The sequence below is a fragment of the Suncus etruscus genome, chromosome 8, assembly GCF_024139225.1.
Source record: "Suncus etruscus isolate mSunEtr1 chromosome 8, mSunEtr1.pri.cur, whole genome shotgun sequence".
Classification (NCBI taxonomy): domain Eukaryota; kingdom Metazoa; phylum Chordata; class Mammalia; order Eulipotyphla; family Soricidae; genus Suncus; species Suncus etruscus.
In genome coordinates this window covers 48,381,350-48,398,345 of record NC_064855.1, presented here as the reverse complement: position 1 = coordinate 48,398,345, position 16,996 = coordinate 48,381,350, and the positions used below count along the sequence as shown (strand labels likewise).

Genomic DNA, 16,996 nt, shown 5'->3' with positions numbered 1-16,996 from the left:
TCTATACACGAGTAAGTAAGATGAAAACAAAATCTATTTTGCTACTAATTCTTTGCTCTTTTAAAAATAGCTTCCTATCCTCTATAAATTTTTCGTTGGAAAAGAATTTCATGTACAAATTCTTTCCAGGCTAAAAGTAAAATGACTTTATTTTTTTTAATTTTTTATTTTTAATTATGAGAACAAAAATACAAAGAAAGAGGACAAGGTAAAGTTACGATCACCCATAAACAGAATTCTCAGTAGCCATTGCTGATATCTTAACTTTGAACTTTCAGCCAAAGAACATTAAGAAAAATAAAACAGAACCCATGTACAATTACTTTGTCCCTCAAGTTCCCAGATTGTAGTACATAATATTTGTTAGCAGCACACAAAGCAATCTAAAGACATAAAACTTATGTAATGCCTTAAACATTGAAGGCAAAGTACTTTTTTACATTTCCATGCACATGCATATTACTTTAAGTTAACCTCAAGTTTAAGTGGGTTGTTTTTCTTAAGGATTAGAGTCAAAGGTACACAGTAAAAACGGTGTTAGAGTGGCAATTATTGTTTGCATAGGCCCACCAAAATATGGGGGACATGGAAAGGAAAAGCCTTGACCTAAATACAAGGAGACCCTACCCCTGAAGTTTCCTGGCAAAAGACAAACTCTAGGCTCCAGGCAAACCAGTTTGTCCAATCCAGGTCATTGTCTCTAGTGCCAATACACTTTTATTTTTCACACAGTCTCTGTTGTTGGTATCATGTTTCTGTATTAAAGATCCTGGAATCTGCATATCCTATATTGCAGACAGGATGGTGCAGAGTGTCCTCTCGTTTCACCTCACAATTAAAGGGCAATGCAGAGAACCCTATCCTGTAAGCAGGTCATTGTTGTTGTCAAGTCTTCTGAGTGTTAAGGGAAGTCTCTTTTGAGCAGGTCAATGTCAGAGCCATGGTAGCATCTTCTCTGGTAGAGGATTGCTTCCAGGTGTTGTTATAAAAAAAACTTGGATGTTTCATAGATAGCTTCCCTGGTTCAGGGGTGAATGGAGGATGCCCATTCTTCTGAGGCCTGTGTCAGGTCTTTATATCAATGTTCAGGGTGTAAGGTCCCATTGCACTACAAGATTTGTGTGTTCCAATCTCTATTAGATAAGAACTTATTTGTATGTATAGTATTTTCCCATTTTAATGTGCCTATGCAAACCAGGAACAATGCCACGTGGCGTTATCGGCGCATATGGGGGCCATAAGAACAAGTCCAACAATCCCCATGACATGGTTCAATCATAAGCATTAAACTGAGGGACTCTTCCACCAAAATTCCTTATTGAACAGCTCACAAAGAGAAGACAAGATAAACAGTGGGTAGAATTGTCATGGTAAAAGAATATTTATAAAGAGTTACAGCTGTTAAATACACATAAAATATTCAAAAGACATATGGGTCCATTTTATGTCTTTTGAAATAGTTGGGGGTTGGTAAATCCAATGCAAGACTTTGGTCTGTGATTAGAACTGAGTAGTACTGAAGTTAAAAAAGGGTAAATGTGGGGCCGGCAAGGTGGCGCTACAGGTAAGGTGTCTGCCTTGCAAGCGCTAGCCAAGGAAAGGACCGCGGTTCGATCCCCCGGCGTCCCATATGGTCCTCCCAAGCCAGGGGCAATTTCTGAGTGCGTAGCCAGGAGTAACCCCTGAGCATCTAATGGGTGTGGCCCGAAAAACCAAAAAAAAAAAAAAAAAAAAAAAGGGTAAATGTGAGGTACTGATGGTTGGGGGTGGGAGAGTTAGGGAATAATAACAAGCTCTGTAGGGGTGTGCGAAAGGGCAGAATCTGTTGGGGCAGGAAGTCCGTCTTGGTGACTAACAAATTAAAGAACTGATGGTAAAGAGGGATAATTATGGGGAAGATAACGAATCTGAATTGGGAGATGAGGGAGTAGAAGGGGCTTTGTGTGCAGGAGGGGAAATATATCAGAGGGGATATATACATTGTATAGATAAATTGTTTATGGATTAGGCTTGGTAGTCAGAGAGGACCACTGTATAGAAAGTCACGTCTACATATACACTGATTTTAGAGACCTAATTGAATATTATCCTCCAAATCTAGGGAATTCCATTTTTTTCCTAAAAACAGACGAGAATTAAGAATATTTTGGGGTGTTGTTAAAAAGTATATATGTCGCACGGGCACAAATGCGCTTTTGAAAATGAATACTAGAAAGAAAAGAATCCTAAATGGGGTCCAATATGCATAGGGGAGGAATTTCGCTCCCCCACCCTCCCCTCAGTGCCCTATTAACCAGGCATGGCCCTGAAGACCCGCCTGGCATGGAGGGATCTCAGTCCCCTGGACTAAGTAAGTCAGTCCAGGGGGCCTATGTCTAGCTGTCTTGCCCAGAGCCCCCAACATACCAGTCAAAGACACCCAGAACTCCTGGCATGTTGAGTCTTCTGAACCCAGCCCCTGCCTCTGTAGTTTGTGTATGCATAGGGGAGGAATTTCTCTCCCTCACACACACCCCAGTGCTTGAGTAACCAGGCATGGCCCTGAAGACCAATCTGGTTGGGGGATCTCAGTCCCCTGGACTAAGTGGTCAGCCCAGGGGGGCTATGGCTAGCTGAAATGACTTTATTTTTATATTAACAAATTTTCTCCTGTTTAAAAATAGTAAATCTCGGGACCGGGCAGTGGCACTAGAGGTAAGATGCCTGCCTTGCCTACACTAGCCTTGGACGAACCACGGTTCTATCCCCCAGTGTCCCATATGGTCCCCCAAGCCAGGAGCAACTTCTGAGCGCATAGCCAGGAGTAATCCCTGAGTGTTACCGGGTGTGGCCCAAAAATCAAAAAAAAAAAAAAAAAAAGTAAGTCTCGGAGCGAGGTGGTGCTAGAGGTAAGGTGTCTGCCTTGCAAGCGCTAGCCAAGGAAGGACCACGGTTCGATCCCCCGGCGTCCCATATGTTCCCCCCAAGCCAGGGGCAATTTCTGAGCGCTTAGCCAGGAGTGACCCCTGAGCAAACGGGTGTGGCCCGAAAAACCAAAAATAAACAAACAAACAAACAAACAAAAAAAGTAAATCTCAGAGCCAGAACAATAGCACATTGGGTAGGGTAGCACCTTGCATGGGTTTGATCCCTGGCATCCCAACCCAGAGCCTGTAAGGAATAATTTCTGAGCACAGAACCAGGAATAGCCCCAGAACATCGCTCAGTGGGCCCGTTCCCTCACCGCAAAAGAAGGTAAATCTCAAGGTCAAAGTAGCAGGTGAAGCATTTGCCTTGAATTAAGCCAACCAACCTGAGGATTCGATCCTCAGCATCCTAGGTGGTTCCAGTCTGCCAGGAGTAATCCCTGAGTGCAGAGTCAGGAATTAAGCCCTGAGCATCACTGATATGATTAAATGTATAGCCCAACATCAGTTTCCCATATTCCAATCAAAAATATCATTCCTTGATCTAATGTCCTAAGAAATGCTATCAAAAATATTAACATTTATAATATCCAAAAAGATAATTATCAATCGCAAGAGATTAGCACAGTGCCTTAAAGAGTAGTTAAATGAGTGAATTTGGAACAGTTACTATACACAAATATAAGAAAGACAATTCATGCCCTCCATATGTAATCTTCCAGTCTAGTGAAGGTAGGTAAGAGAAGATGTGCTCCTTCCAAGTTCCATTAAAAAAGTAGGACTTACAATGACACCATTATTTTTGAGTGGAAAAAGTGGAAAGGATTAAACAAGTGAAGTAGGAAGTATTCCAGAACATTGGTGAAGGGAATAAGATACATCCGAGCACAGGTATGAACGATGTGAGTGAGGATCACCAAGTAGAATGAGAATTAGGAAAATGGAAAGGCACTCTCTGAGAGAACCATAAACCACCAAAACATTGCAGTTGTAAAGATGAGAGCATGGGGAAGCAGCAATGTTTCATTAGCAAGGTGGAACATGGCATTAGGAGGGAACAGAGTAAACACGCATACAATTTTCTATTTTCTTTATATCCTTGGACTTCTCAAATTCAGTTATCGTTCTGTTGCCATAGATTTCTGCATTGCTATGAAAGATTATCATACAGAGGCTGTACATCATAGTTCTGAAGTTTTTCTAAAAAAAAATTACTTTGCAATTAAAGTGAAAAATTGTAGTGACAGTGGCACAATTTTTATATTTTGTGATAGTAAATTCAAACAGACATATTCTTTTTCTATGTGGGACAGATTCCTGTTCGGGCTGTTGTAAATAAGAACAAGTAGTGAACTTGTTCCAGGCCACATGCTCACAATCCCTGATACTTAAATTGCTACTTTTATTTCTAGTTCTTTTATTTTAATTTTTTATTTAAACATCATGGTTACAAAGTTGTTCACTACAGGTTCTTTTTAAATAAAGTTGTTCATGATTGAGTTAACAGGCATACAATGTACAATAACCTTCAACAATACACATTTCCCGCCGCCAATGTCAACATTTCTTTTTTTTTTTTTTTTTTTGGTTTTTGGGCCACACCTGGTGGTGCTCAGGGGTTACTCCTGGCTGTCTGCTCAGAAACAGCTCCTGGCAGACACAGGGGACCATATGGGACACCGGGATTCGAACCAACTTAGGTCCTGGATCGGCTGCTTGCAAGGTAAACACCACTGTGCTATCTCTCCGGGCCCCAACGTCAACATTTCTGTTAGTACATTACAGCATTATTGATTTCAATTCATAGATGTAAATATGGAAACTGAGTAAGATTAAGCTACTTGACCGAATTTTACTTATATCAAGATAGTTTTTTGATCCAACACAATTTTGTGCAATCTTATTAAACTTACGAATAAAATACTAGTTAGGAACCAAAGTAACAGTTTAGAGGGGTAGGGTACATGTATTGCTCACAGCTGAATCAAGCTCAATCCCTGGCACCACATATGGTCCCCTTGAGGCCTGCCAGGAGTAGGAGTACCCTTAGCACCACAGAGTATAGTACAGAAATCAAAAACAATTAAAAACAAATAAATAAAACCAACCAATAAAAAAAAGCCAACCAATAAAATATGTGGTGAAAAATAAAATAACTAAGAAATAATGCACACAGTAAATTTTCTCAATAGTCACTGTATATTTTTGTCTTTGATATTATCTTTAACTTAAATATATATACTTTTTTTTGGGGGGGGTCACACCTGGAAGAGCTCAGGGGTTACTCCTGGCTCTACACTCAGAAATCACTCCAAGCAGGCTCAGGGGACCATATGGGATGCCGGGATTCAAACAACCGTCCTTCTGCATGCAAGACAAACACCTTACCTTCATGCTATCTCTCCAGCCCCCCCAAAAAATACATACATTTTAAAAGATACTGAGTTATCATATTACATCAAATTCAAATTTTATTACACAATCTAATATATAATCTACTATAAACTGATATTTGTCAGGTAAGAATCACTACATAAGTACTACATAACAATTATTTTCTAAAATGAATTAAGTATAGCTATATACATGATTTAAAAAAGTCAGTAAAAGAGATAAAAGTATATTTCACAGTACTCTACTTTTTCTATTATTATTTCTATTATTCTATTTTTACTTACTAATTCAGTATCTCAAAGACAAATAATGAGTACTGCTTAGGCAACTAAAACTAATAAATATAAAAGTAAATATAAATATAAAAGTAAAAATTTTGCAATCTTTTAATACAGAAATATACTAGGAAATATAAGACTTATTAAAGAATGAAAATAAACCATAATATTTTATAATTATCATCAAATAAAGCAGGAACAAAAAAATGAGAAAATGAAAAAAGTACCAGAGTAAATATTAACTGAAACTAAAATTAATAAATATTAACTGAAACTACTGATCATATGCCTCTTGTTCTCCCCAGTTCAGATGAAAATTTAACAGACAGGAGATAACCCAGAGTAATGGAGGAGATGCCTGCATGAATTAGATCGGAAGCTTACTAGCTCCTCTCTACCAAACCCCAAACATTGCTAGGCCTGATCATCAAACCTTCAGGTCTGTACTGCCAAATCAAGTACCTCCCAGAAAGGCCCTATAAAAATTTTTACAATGACAATTAAAGATAACAAGCAAGAAAGGGTTTTATTTCTGTGGCAAAGGGTAGGAAATGAACATAAGTGAAAAGAAGACAGCACAACACTTTAGCACACAAGAGCCTGATCTGGTTTGATCCCTGGCACCAAGTGGCCTCCTGAGCATTCCCAGATGCAGTCCTGCAAGTCCCCAAGTATCACCATATGTGACTAAAGAAGCCTACACCGATAACAGAGTGGCCTTAAAAGTCCTGGCACTGACATCCTAAGACTCCCAGCCCTAGCATTTAACTCTTGGCCTGATAGGCTGAATATAGCCAGAAATGGCTCCAGAGCCCCTTTAAATATCACATGAAGACTTAAAAAAAAAAAAAAGATATGTGATAAATGTTCCTACTTGACTTTTCTAAGTTTGTCAAAAATATGTCCTTAGATCTTTGGTCTTTTAACTTTTAATATGTTTTCAAACACACACAAATTTAATACTGAACCTATTTACCTAGCAAATAACCAACACAAATAACATTACATGAAAACTTTATTTTATGATTTTTAATGAAATATTTTCTCCAATTCTAAAAAAAGATGTTGGCTAGTGTTACGTTCTTATTTTTATGACAGAAAGCATTAACAAAAAAAGTTGTGTTCCCCCTAAAACACATCTGGCTTGGCAATATCAATTTAAGTAAATGACCACCAGGAGGAGCTCACCTAGTGTATTTAATGGGCCAAGGAGCTATTCTCAGGCACTGTGAAGCAAAGGAAAAGGGAAGGGTTGTAAGAATGCTTATATCTGTATAGCTACTTCAAGTGCCATAGTGAGCATTAGAAAAAACTATTTACAAAATGACTTCAGACAATACCCAAGGTTTATAAAATGTATACATATCAGTAATAGGAGATCCCTAACAATCTTAGTTAATTAAACAAGTCACATAATTTGACTCTCCAAGTTTCTGAAAGTTCACCCTCCCCAAAACAACAAACATGCTTATACAATACATTCTCCAAGTTATTACATAATTAGGTAAAAGGTCAGAGTACCTTTTCACGATCTATTTTATATACTTTAATTTTTATATGCAAGTAAAATTTTCTTCAATAAACCACATAAATCAAATATAAATACACATAAGATAGTATAGGTCTTCAATACATTTTTCTTTTTTTTATTACATTTTTCAATAATCTTACTTATATCCTAGTCTACAGGTTTCAAAATGGGTTAAAAAACAACTTCTAGTAAAAAAAAAAAAAAACTTAAAAGTAGATGGACAACTACTGCTCTAATTGAGGTCAACTAGAGTTATACAAAAATAATCAACTTTAGAAATAAATTAGTACAAGCTTCTACAGCTAAAATACATGTCTTTTGAGAATCAATACAGAAAAGTCAAATTCACAAAGTAAATTTGGGATGATACTGAAAGGTCCAGTTTTCTCTGAAACTCTTCACCTTTGTTCCTGATTTATAGAAATCAACTTCAGGATAGGAAGTTAGGGAGAAAGCTTCAACCAAAGTGTTGTCAGTCATACATCCCTTCAATTTCAAGGTCTGATAATCCTATCTGCTTACACAAATCAACTTAGGATCCAAAATTTATAAATAATTTTCTGAAAAGTTCCCTATGCTTTATCTAATTTAATGCTATTTCTAATATCTAAAAATGCATTTTGCTAGCCAGAATAGTAACTATTTTTTTATAAGAACAAACAGATACAGATAGCAGGCTGCCTATTACCAAAGGGAAAAAAGATTGCAGCATAGGTGAAAACAGGTAAAGACAAGTGTGGTGATAATAATAGACAATCTTCCTACAAGGCTGAACAACTGATACTAATATAGTAGAAGCCAATGTTAATATAGTATAAGCTCAATAAAAATTTTACTTTTTAACATTTAAGCTGAACAATTCCAAGAAAATGTGAAAGAAAATAAAAAAGAATGCAAGATGAGTTAACCTCCGAGAAAATATTAAGAATGAGAAAAAAACGCATTAATAATTTACACAATACAAAATGTTTTTTCTATGGCAATTTAAAGTTTTTGGCTAATCCCTCAAACAACCAATTTTAACTGAGACTTACATTGGTAATATATGGTTCAATAGCTTGAGCTGTCCTCTTCAATAATGCCTTTGCCAAATCATATGCTTGCTTGTTTAAATTCTGAAAAACATAAATGTTTGCAGTATAAATTCTAATGAGATCCCATTAAAATACAGTTAACTAAACAGTAAGATCCCTTTCAAGAATATATCTTATTGGGGGGGACACACCTGGTGATGCTCAGGGGTTACTCCAGGCTATGTGCTCAGAAATCACTCTTGGCTTGGGAGACTATATGGACACCAAGGATCAGCCACATGCAAGGCCAACGTCCGATCACTGTGCTATCATTTCGGCCCAAGAAAATATTCTTTATATATATTTTGTTTTGTTTTTGGGTCACACCAGGCGGTGCTCAGGGTTACTCCTGGCTCTGCGCTCAGAAATCATTCCTGGCAGGCTCAAGGGATCATATGGGATGCCAGAATTCGAATCACCGTCCATCCTGGATCAGTGCTTGCCAGGCAAAACACCCTACCACTGTGCTATCTCTCCGTCCCCTCCTTTTTATGTTTTATTCATAGTATACGGTAAAATACTGAGAAAAAAATTAAGAGACGCTTATTAGGTTAAAAAATAATTCTAAATCTAACTCCAAAGCTTTATCAATTCAAGTAAGTACAAATACAAGCTCTTTTACTTTAGGTTCAGAAGAAACAAAATCATCCTAAAAGGATGAACTGAGGTTATGAAACACACTGGAATGTGGGAGTGGGGTCGACGTGGGAGTTTAGGTCAGCTGAAGAAAAGCAGAATTATTCAAGCACATCTCAACAAAGAAAAAAATATCTATAGATACAACGGGAAACAAAAATCATTACTTATAAAATAATGTTTAGAACAAGGAGATCAAGCACACTCCTAGCACATGTAAAGCCATTTAATTTCCAGCACCATATACAACCCCATCCTCCAATCCCCAGCAATTAAAGATGTAGGGAGTGCAGGTAGGGACAAATGTGGAATCAAGATGAAGGGTGGCTGGATCAGTAGTGCAGCGCTTGTGCAAGCTTTTCTTAAACACAGCTGACCATGATTCAATCTCTAACATCCCAAAGGGTCCCAAACCCTCCAAGAGTAGTTCCTGAGCATGGAGCCAGAAGTAACCCGAGAACCACCAGGTGTGGTCCAAAAACAAACGAAAAAAAATTTTAATGTACTTCTAAAGACTGACGATGGAAAGACTAACATTAAAACAAAATGAGATCACTATTCTCACGGCCAGTGCAATACTACAGCAGAGGTCAGGTGTTTGCCTTGCACACAGCTGACCCAGGTTCAATTCTCTTGCATCCTATATGGTCCCCAGAGCAAGGTGTAACCAGATGTGGCTTAAAAAAAAAAAAAAAAAAAAACCTCACGAAAAATCTCTATTCTTGTTAAATATATATATTACAAAGAACTATACACTTTTAAATGAATTCAACATAATTCTCATGTTTATTTTTGTTTGTTTCCTTGTTTTGAGACTACAACCAACTGCGCTCAAGGCTCTTTGCTAGGGAACAATACATAATGCACTCAGCTGCATGCAAGAAAAGCACCCTTAAGCTTTGTATTCTCTCTCTGGCCTCCAGAGTACTTTCAGATTTATCTACATTATATTACTTCCATTGTTTCTAATTGCTGTTTAGTGATTTACCATGTAATATGCTATAGCATGAATGAGAATGAGTAAATATTCTCCCAATCATTAACATTAAATGTGTACATACTTTCTTATGCTACAAAACATAACTATAATTCCAATGGGTCCTTTTGTCCTGTTCTTGTGATTTCTCTTTTTCTTATCCATTGGAGTTTTTTGTTATAATTCATACTTTCTAACATCTTTATATTCCTAACAGTGTGTTCAGTTATCAAGTAAACACTACTTTATAACCTTCTGATTACTGTCTATTATATCTTATATTGTATTCAATGGTTTTAAAAATTAACCTAAGATTCTCTTTATTGCTTATTTTGCCTAGCTTCCCTGTGAAAATATCTTCTCCACTAAAGAAACTGCATTTTCATTTTTATAACCTGAGAAGATCTACTTGAAAATTACACTATTTACAAATAGCAATTTGTTGAACTTTAGGCTTTTTTGTAGCTAGTTTGAATATTTTCTTAATTTTTTTCTAAATTTTAAGCTTCTTTTTGAGGAACTTGTTTTGTCTAATCTCAAGTATATTGGCATAAAATGAAGTTTTTAGAAATGCAATCTGATGTCATTTATTATGCTCATTTTACATTTAAATTATACATTGATAGCATCTTACTTTTTCTATTTCAATTTTCCATGGTTTGCCTATTTCATACATTTGCTTCTTGAGGAACACTTGGCAGTGCTCATGAATCACTCCTGGTGATGCCCAGGGGACCATATGGGATGCCAAGGACTGAACCCAGGTCAGCCACATTAAGACAAACACCCTACCCACTGTACTATTTCTCTGGCCTCTTAGTATATTTCTTTTTTTTTTCTTTTTTTTCTTTTTTTTTTTTTTTTTTTTTTTTGGTTTTTGGGCCACACCCGGTAACGCTCAGGGGTTACTCCTGGCTATGTGCTCAGAAGTTGCTCCTGGCTTGGGGGACCATATGGGACACCGGGGGATCGAACCGCGGTCCGGTCCGTCCAAGGCTAGCGCAGGCAATCAGGCACCTTACCTTTAGCGCCACCGCCCGGCCCCAAGTATATTTCTTAATTGTCAACTTCCTCCCTTCCCTCCCTTCCTCCTCTCTCCCTTCAAACATTTAGGTTTATACAGATTCTTATGGGGCAAATCATAGAATCAGTTTTGTGCCTTCTAACATACTGCGCATCACATAATTATACTTCTAACTGCTTTATGAAGAATTAGTAATTCAACAAACAGAACAGAACACACTCAATACACAAATGAGAAAAGCTCTCAATATCCTTTGCATACAAAGTAATAATTTCACCCTCTGAACATCTACATTATTGCTTTCTTTTTATATTGTCCAATATATAGCAACTTAGTAGTTATTACTAATTAACCTACTCCTTAAAATATGCGAAACCAAATTATTATATACTTTACATGAACCAAACCTATTCTCATTTATATTAAAATATACTATTTTACCAGACATTAAACACAATATTCATTTTAATCAATGAAATATTAAAGGAACTAAAATGAAACCCAAAAGACTTTTATTAAGAACATCAGAAGCAGTCTCTAGACTTCAGCATTGATAGATCTTAAACATTTCTCTATGTAATTTACTTACCTTATGGGCAGGTACAAGATTTACCAAGACTGTATCCAAAAGTTCTTGAGATACTGTATCACCTTCACAAATAATAGAACTCATGAGATCTACCATGTGCATATGAACCTTCTGATTGTGGCCATTACTGCAATTCAAAATTAGTAATTTATTTAAATATAACTTAAATGCATAATACTCATAACACGGTACTAAAAAACATTATACTATTTTGAAATAACAAAATAAAAATTCAAATTCTGTACATTCACAAAGTTTTCTTTCCTTTATCTTTGTCTGCATTTCCACCGCCCAGCAACAGTCAGGGCTTACTCCTAGCACTGTACTCAGGGGTCACTCCTAGTAGGGCTCAAAGAAATATATAGATGTATACATATATACATATATACATGTGCTGCCAGGAATTGAACCTGGGTAAGACACATGACCAGTTTCTCACCCCACTGTATTATCTCTCCAAATATCACTAACGGCCCTCTCCTGTGTCGTAACAATAAAATAAAAAAAAATTTTTTTAACTACATTTCTTGGATTACTTTTCCCTAATTTTAACCACTCTCACAATATAGTAAGCAAATGCTACTTTAATTTTGCCTTAAATTCAGAAAAATCAAATTAATTGCTTTGGTGAAATTTATTTTAAAGAAAATTTTATATTTTATCTCATTTGCTTTTTGGTTTTTATGCCACACCCAGTGGTACTCAGCATTCACTCCTACTCTGTCCTCAGGGAATGATATAGGGTCCTAGGAATCAAACAGAAGTATGCTGTGCATAAGGCAAGCACCTTATCTGGTGTACTATGGCTCTGGCCCTTTGAGAGATTATTTTTTAAATACCCAAAAGAAAAAGTATGTAATGTGTGTTGTTATGATATAGAAAAAAAAGACTCAAGAATTCATTTAATATTATTATAGAGGCTTTAAAAATGCATAAATTTGGGGCCAGAGAAATAGTACAGTAGATAAGGCCCTTCACATCCCAGATGGTCCCTGAGACCAAAAAATGCTTCCTAGGTGCAGAGGCAGGAGTAACCCCTGAGCAATGCTAGGTGTAACCCCTGAGCATTGCCAGATATGGTCCCAAAACAAAAGCATAAAACTTAAAAACTTGCATCTTGTAAACAATAATAACAACCAGGGGCCAGAGCAGTGGTACAATCGGTAAGGCTTCTGACTTGCCCTCACTAGCCTAGGACAGAGCACGGTTCTATCCCAGTGTCCCAGATGGCCCCCCAAGCCAGGAGCAATTTCTGAGTACATAGCCAGGAGTAACCCCTGAGCGTCACCGGGTGTGACCCAAAAACCAAAAAAGGAAAAAAAAAAATGAATAAAAAAAAAGAATAGCCAAAAACAATCCGTAGTCACTGTAAAGATATTTGGATTATTTTTTTTTTATTATTCTTTTAAATTATTGTGTGCATGTGTGTTTGCTAAGATTCTTGGGGCCCTAGCAATAGTACAGCAGACAGGGTGATTGCCTTGCATGTGGCTGACCTGGGTTTGATCCCTGGCACCCCATGCAGTCCCACAAGCACCTCCACAAAAGATACCTGAGCACAGAACCAGGCGTAAGCTCTGAGCACCACTAGTGTGGTCCAGAACTAAAATAAAATATAAGTGACAAAATAATTTTTTGTATTTCAGAAATTTATAGTAATAATAAAATACTTACTTTATAACTGAGAATAAAGTTCTGTATAATTGAGTAAAAATTTCATTGCTATCTTCCAACTCAAAGCATATGTTATAAGACTTGACCCAAGCAATGTTCTAAAAATAGGACAAAAAAAAAAAAAAAAAAAACATTTTAATTAATAAGACTATACCAGCATCAAAAAAAAAATCTAAAATTTCATGTTAGGTATATTACTTACCTCAAGTAAATAAAAATATCTATTGAATTGTGGGCTTTTAGTATCCTCCAGTCCTTTCAACTGCCTTGTTATAAACATAAATATATCCTTGAAAAAGAAAAGACAAAAAGTATTTGTAGGTTATGAATACTACATAAAAATAATCACTAAAAGGGCTGGAGCAAGTACAGCAGGTAGGTCTCTTGGCTTCCATGCAGATGACCTGTATTCCATCCCAGCATCCCACATGCTTCCCAAATACCACCAGGAATGATTCCTAGCAGAGCCGGAGGGTGGGAAGTGGAGGAGTGTAGGGAGACTACTAAAACCCTCAAACAAAGTTCTGCACTACTGTGTATCTAGTATGATAAATTGTAAAAAGACCAGTTTAAAAAGTTATATTGGGTCAAAAATTTTAAGTGCATCATCACATCACAAAGCACTAAATATCTTAATCACCCTTTCAAGGTAACAGTAAATCATCTGTATTATCTTAAAGTAGAAAAATATAAACTTCATCTTAAAGCAAGTTGATATAGACAGGTTTAGTGATGTATTTCAACTGCAGAGCACCAGCCTTGTATACAAGAGGTTCTGAATTCAATCCCTCATCATCACAAAAATAAAGACTTGAGAACTAAATAAAACTAAACTTTATGCCATAATTAGAAAAAATTATAAAGGTTACAAAGCTGAGAGCAGATCACGTTTGCGAGAAGAGCACTATAAATAAATGGTAATTATGCAGCAACCATTCAGTTCAGGAAACTTGGAATTACAACATAAAAATCAAGGAAAAGAACAGTAAGTTGCAGAGACTTAGAAAAATTGTCAGGCTTCCTATTCAGTAAATCTATTTACAAGATTTTCCCTATTATTCCTCTGTCTACTGCCATCTCTTGCTTCTGACTTTTTTACTGTTCTCCTCATATACCTGGACTTGAATCCAGAGTCAATTAGTAATTATATGTTTAGCGAGAGATTTTTTGAAGAGTTCGAAAATCTTTTTTTTTTTTTTTTTTTGGTTTTTCAGGCCACACCCGTTTGATGCTCAGGGGTTACTCCTAGCTAAGCGCTCAGAAATTGCCCCTGGCTTGGGGGGACCATATGGGATGCGGGGGGATTGAACCTTGGTCCTTCATTGGCTAGCGCTTGCAAGGCAGACACCTTATCTCTAGCGCCACCTCGCCAGCCCTGAAAATCTTTAATTTATAAATGTTGGGCCAGCATGATATACAGTGGATAAAGTACTTGTTTGTATATGATCAACCCAGTTTCAATCCTAGCACCCCATATGTCCCTGTCCCCCAAGCACTGCCAGGCATAATTCCTAAGTATAGAACCAGTAGTAGTAACCCCAGAACATCACCCAAAATCCAAAAATATAAAATGTTAATTCTGAATTAACATTTAAATCTTAAATTGTAGCAGGAGATAAATAGTACAGCAGTTAAGCACCAACAGCCTTCCAACATCTAAGCTCCCAAAGCACCACTGGGTTTGTCCTAGTGGCTCCAGCACAGCAAAAGTTCATCAACAGCCCTGCCATTGAACCAGCGGAGTGTGGTGACCAGGAGTGGTGCCCAGGCGCCCAGCAAATCACTTGGAGGAACCCACCTCCCCAAGGAAAAAAATGTTCCCCTAAAAATAAAAAAATAAGGTTGTTTTTAAAAAGGTTTTTAAAAGGTTTTCTCTCCTGGCGTCCCATACGGCCCCCGGAGCCAGGAGCGATTTCTGAGCACAGAGCCAGGAGTAACCCCTGAGCGTCACTGGGTATGGCCCAAAAACAAAAAATCTTTAACTGAATAATCTAAAGAAACTAATCTCAACTCTTTGACTTTCTTTTCATTATCTTGTTCTATTTTAAAAAGATCTGTAGCTACTCTTTTGGTGTCTTCATTTGTTTGGTTTGAGAGAGGGTCCCAAATCTGGCAATGTTCAGGAATTACTATTGTCTTTGCACTCAGGAATTCCTGGATGTGCCCAGAGGACCAGATGAGACATAGAGGATCAAACCTAGGTCAGCCTCAGAGAAAGCAAGCATCCAACCCCACTACACAATCACTCCAGCCACTGCCCCTTACCTTTTGGGGGAAGGACTTTTCATTATCCTAATGCCCTGAGAGAAAGCACTGATTATGCAAACTGAGAATCCATGAAAAGCAAAAGACTGACTTTCATCTGCTTCAGAATGCTGACCATGTACATACCTCATAAGGAAGATGGAAAACCTAAAGTCAACCAAAACCACCACTTTTTAAAACCATCAACTACCTCTAGGCGGAAAGTTTACAAGTCCATAACCACGAGACAGCGAAAAGAGCTGGAGCACCTGCCCAGCATTTTACACAACCCTGATTCTACCTCACTGCTTAGTTGGAGTGACCCAAATATTTTTGTTGTTTTTAAGAAAAAAAAAAAAGACAAAAACATAAGCACAATTCCCATGGGGACAGTTGATAAACATCTTTAATTGTCTCAAAATTTTAAATTAATTTCTACTTTTAGTACATGTGCTGCCAAAGCAAGCACTCAATTTGGTGGGGGGTTTTTCTGGTTTTTTTACTTTTTGGGTCACACCTGGTGGCACTCAGGGGGTTACTCCTGGCTCTGTGCTCAGAAGTCGCTTTTTTATCGTCATAAGAAAAAGTTCTGCTTAGTGACGGCTGTTGTAGTCAGTCTTCTGAAATTAGTGATCTTGTTTTTGCACAGATCCAAGGAGGGTCTTCTGATTTCATCTCACTGTTAGGTGATGAGGAAGGGCAATCTGCCCTTAGATCAAGATTGTTGCTATTTCTTCGTCATCAGGATGTTCATATAAACCTTCCCTGGCCAGGAGCAATTTCTGAGCACAGAGCCAGGAGTAACGCCCATGCGCAATGGGTATGCCCTTCTCCCCCTACCCAAAAAAAAAAAAAAAAAAACAAGAGCGCCTGGGGAAGCAAACCAGGGTCAAACTCCATGTAGGTATGTGCCCTAAAAGATAAACTATTTCCAGACTCTTATTAAACAAAGTCAAAACATAAAACAAACAGGCCTAAAACAAATATTCCAGGCTGGAATTCTGGCACACTTGATCAATAAGCAGGTTTCTGGCTTCAATTATCAAAAAGAAATTCCATCACTACAAGAACCATCACTATAAGAACCAAGCCTGAGCTGGTTGCAGTCTTGGTTCTTTTTGTTTTGTTTTGTTTTAGTTTGCTTTTAAACCACTGTAAATCACTTCATAGAACTTAACATCAATGTATTACGCGAAATCAACCTAAACCATCTGCCATATTCCATATTGAGTATTAATAATCTTCCTATGTACTCATTTTCTAATACGTAGCTTAATAATTATCTTTGAGTAATGTCAATATTTCTAATTTTATTCTTATTCTGCCATATTGCTTTCTTTCAAAGAGCTCTAAAGATTTTTTTGCTTTCTACTAGCATTTTCCACATAAATTACTTCATTTCATTATTTAAAGACTCTACACATTCACACAGCTTTACTACCACTATAGTAACAGTGTGCTTAGGAGTACATCTACATTTTCATTAAAATTTTATTCATTACTTTTCTTCAAAGAAACTCACATTATAGTTTTCATTTTATAATCTAGATTTACACTATATATTTAAATTGCCATTAGCATTATTTTAAACATACTCTTCAATGTGAATTTTCATAAAGTAAAAACAAACTTCAAATGACAATAAAATAGAATATAAATTAATATTAACAT

General features: G+C 36.9%; 1 protein-coding gene across 3 annotated transcripts in view; it reads right to left on the bottom strand.

The window, feature by feature from the left end:
* PDS5B (PDS5 cohesin associated factor B) overlaps window positions 1-16,996 on the bottom strand; it is a 194,594-nt gene that overhangs the window by 115,329 nt on the left and 62,269 nt on the right. For all 3 annotated transcript variants that reach the window (XM_049778744.1, XM_049778746.1, XM_049778745.1), the window contains exons 4-7: window positions 13,284-13,370; window positions 13,082-13,179; window positions 11,408-11,534; window positions 8,144-8,224 (exon numbers count right to left, since the gene is read on the bottom strand). In XM_049778744.1, coding sequence (XP_049634701.1) covers window positions 8,144-8,224; window positions 11,408-11,534; window positions 13,082-13,179; window positions 13,284-13,370 — 393 coding nt within the window. The remainder of the gene's footprint in view (window positions 1-8,143; window positions 8,225-11,407; window positions 11,535-13,081; window positions 13,180-13,283; window positions 13,371-16,996) is intronic.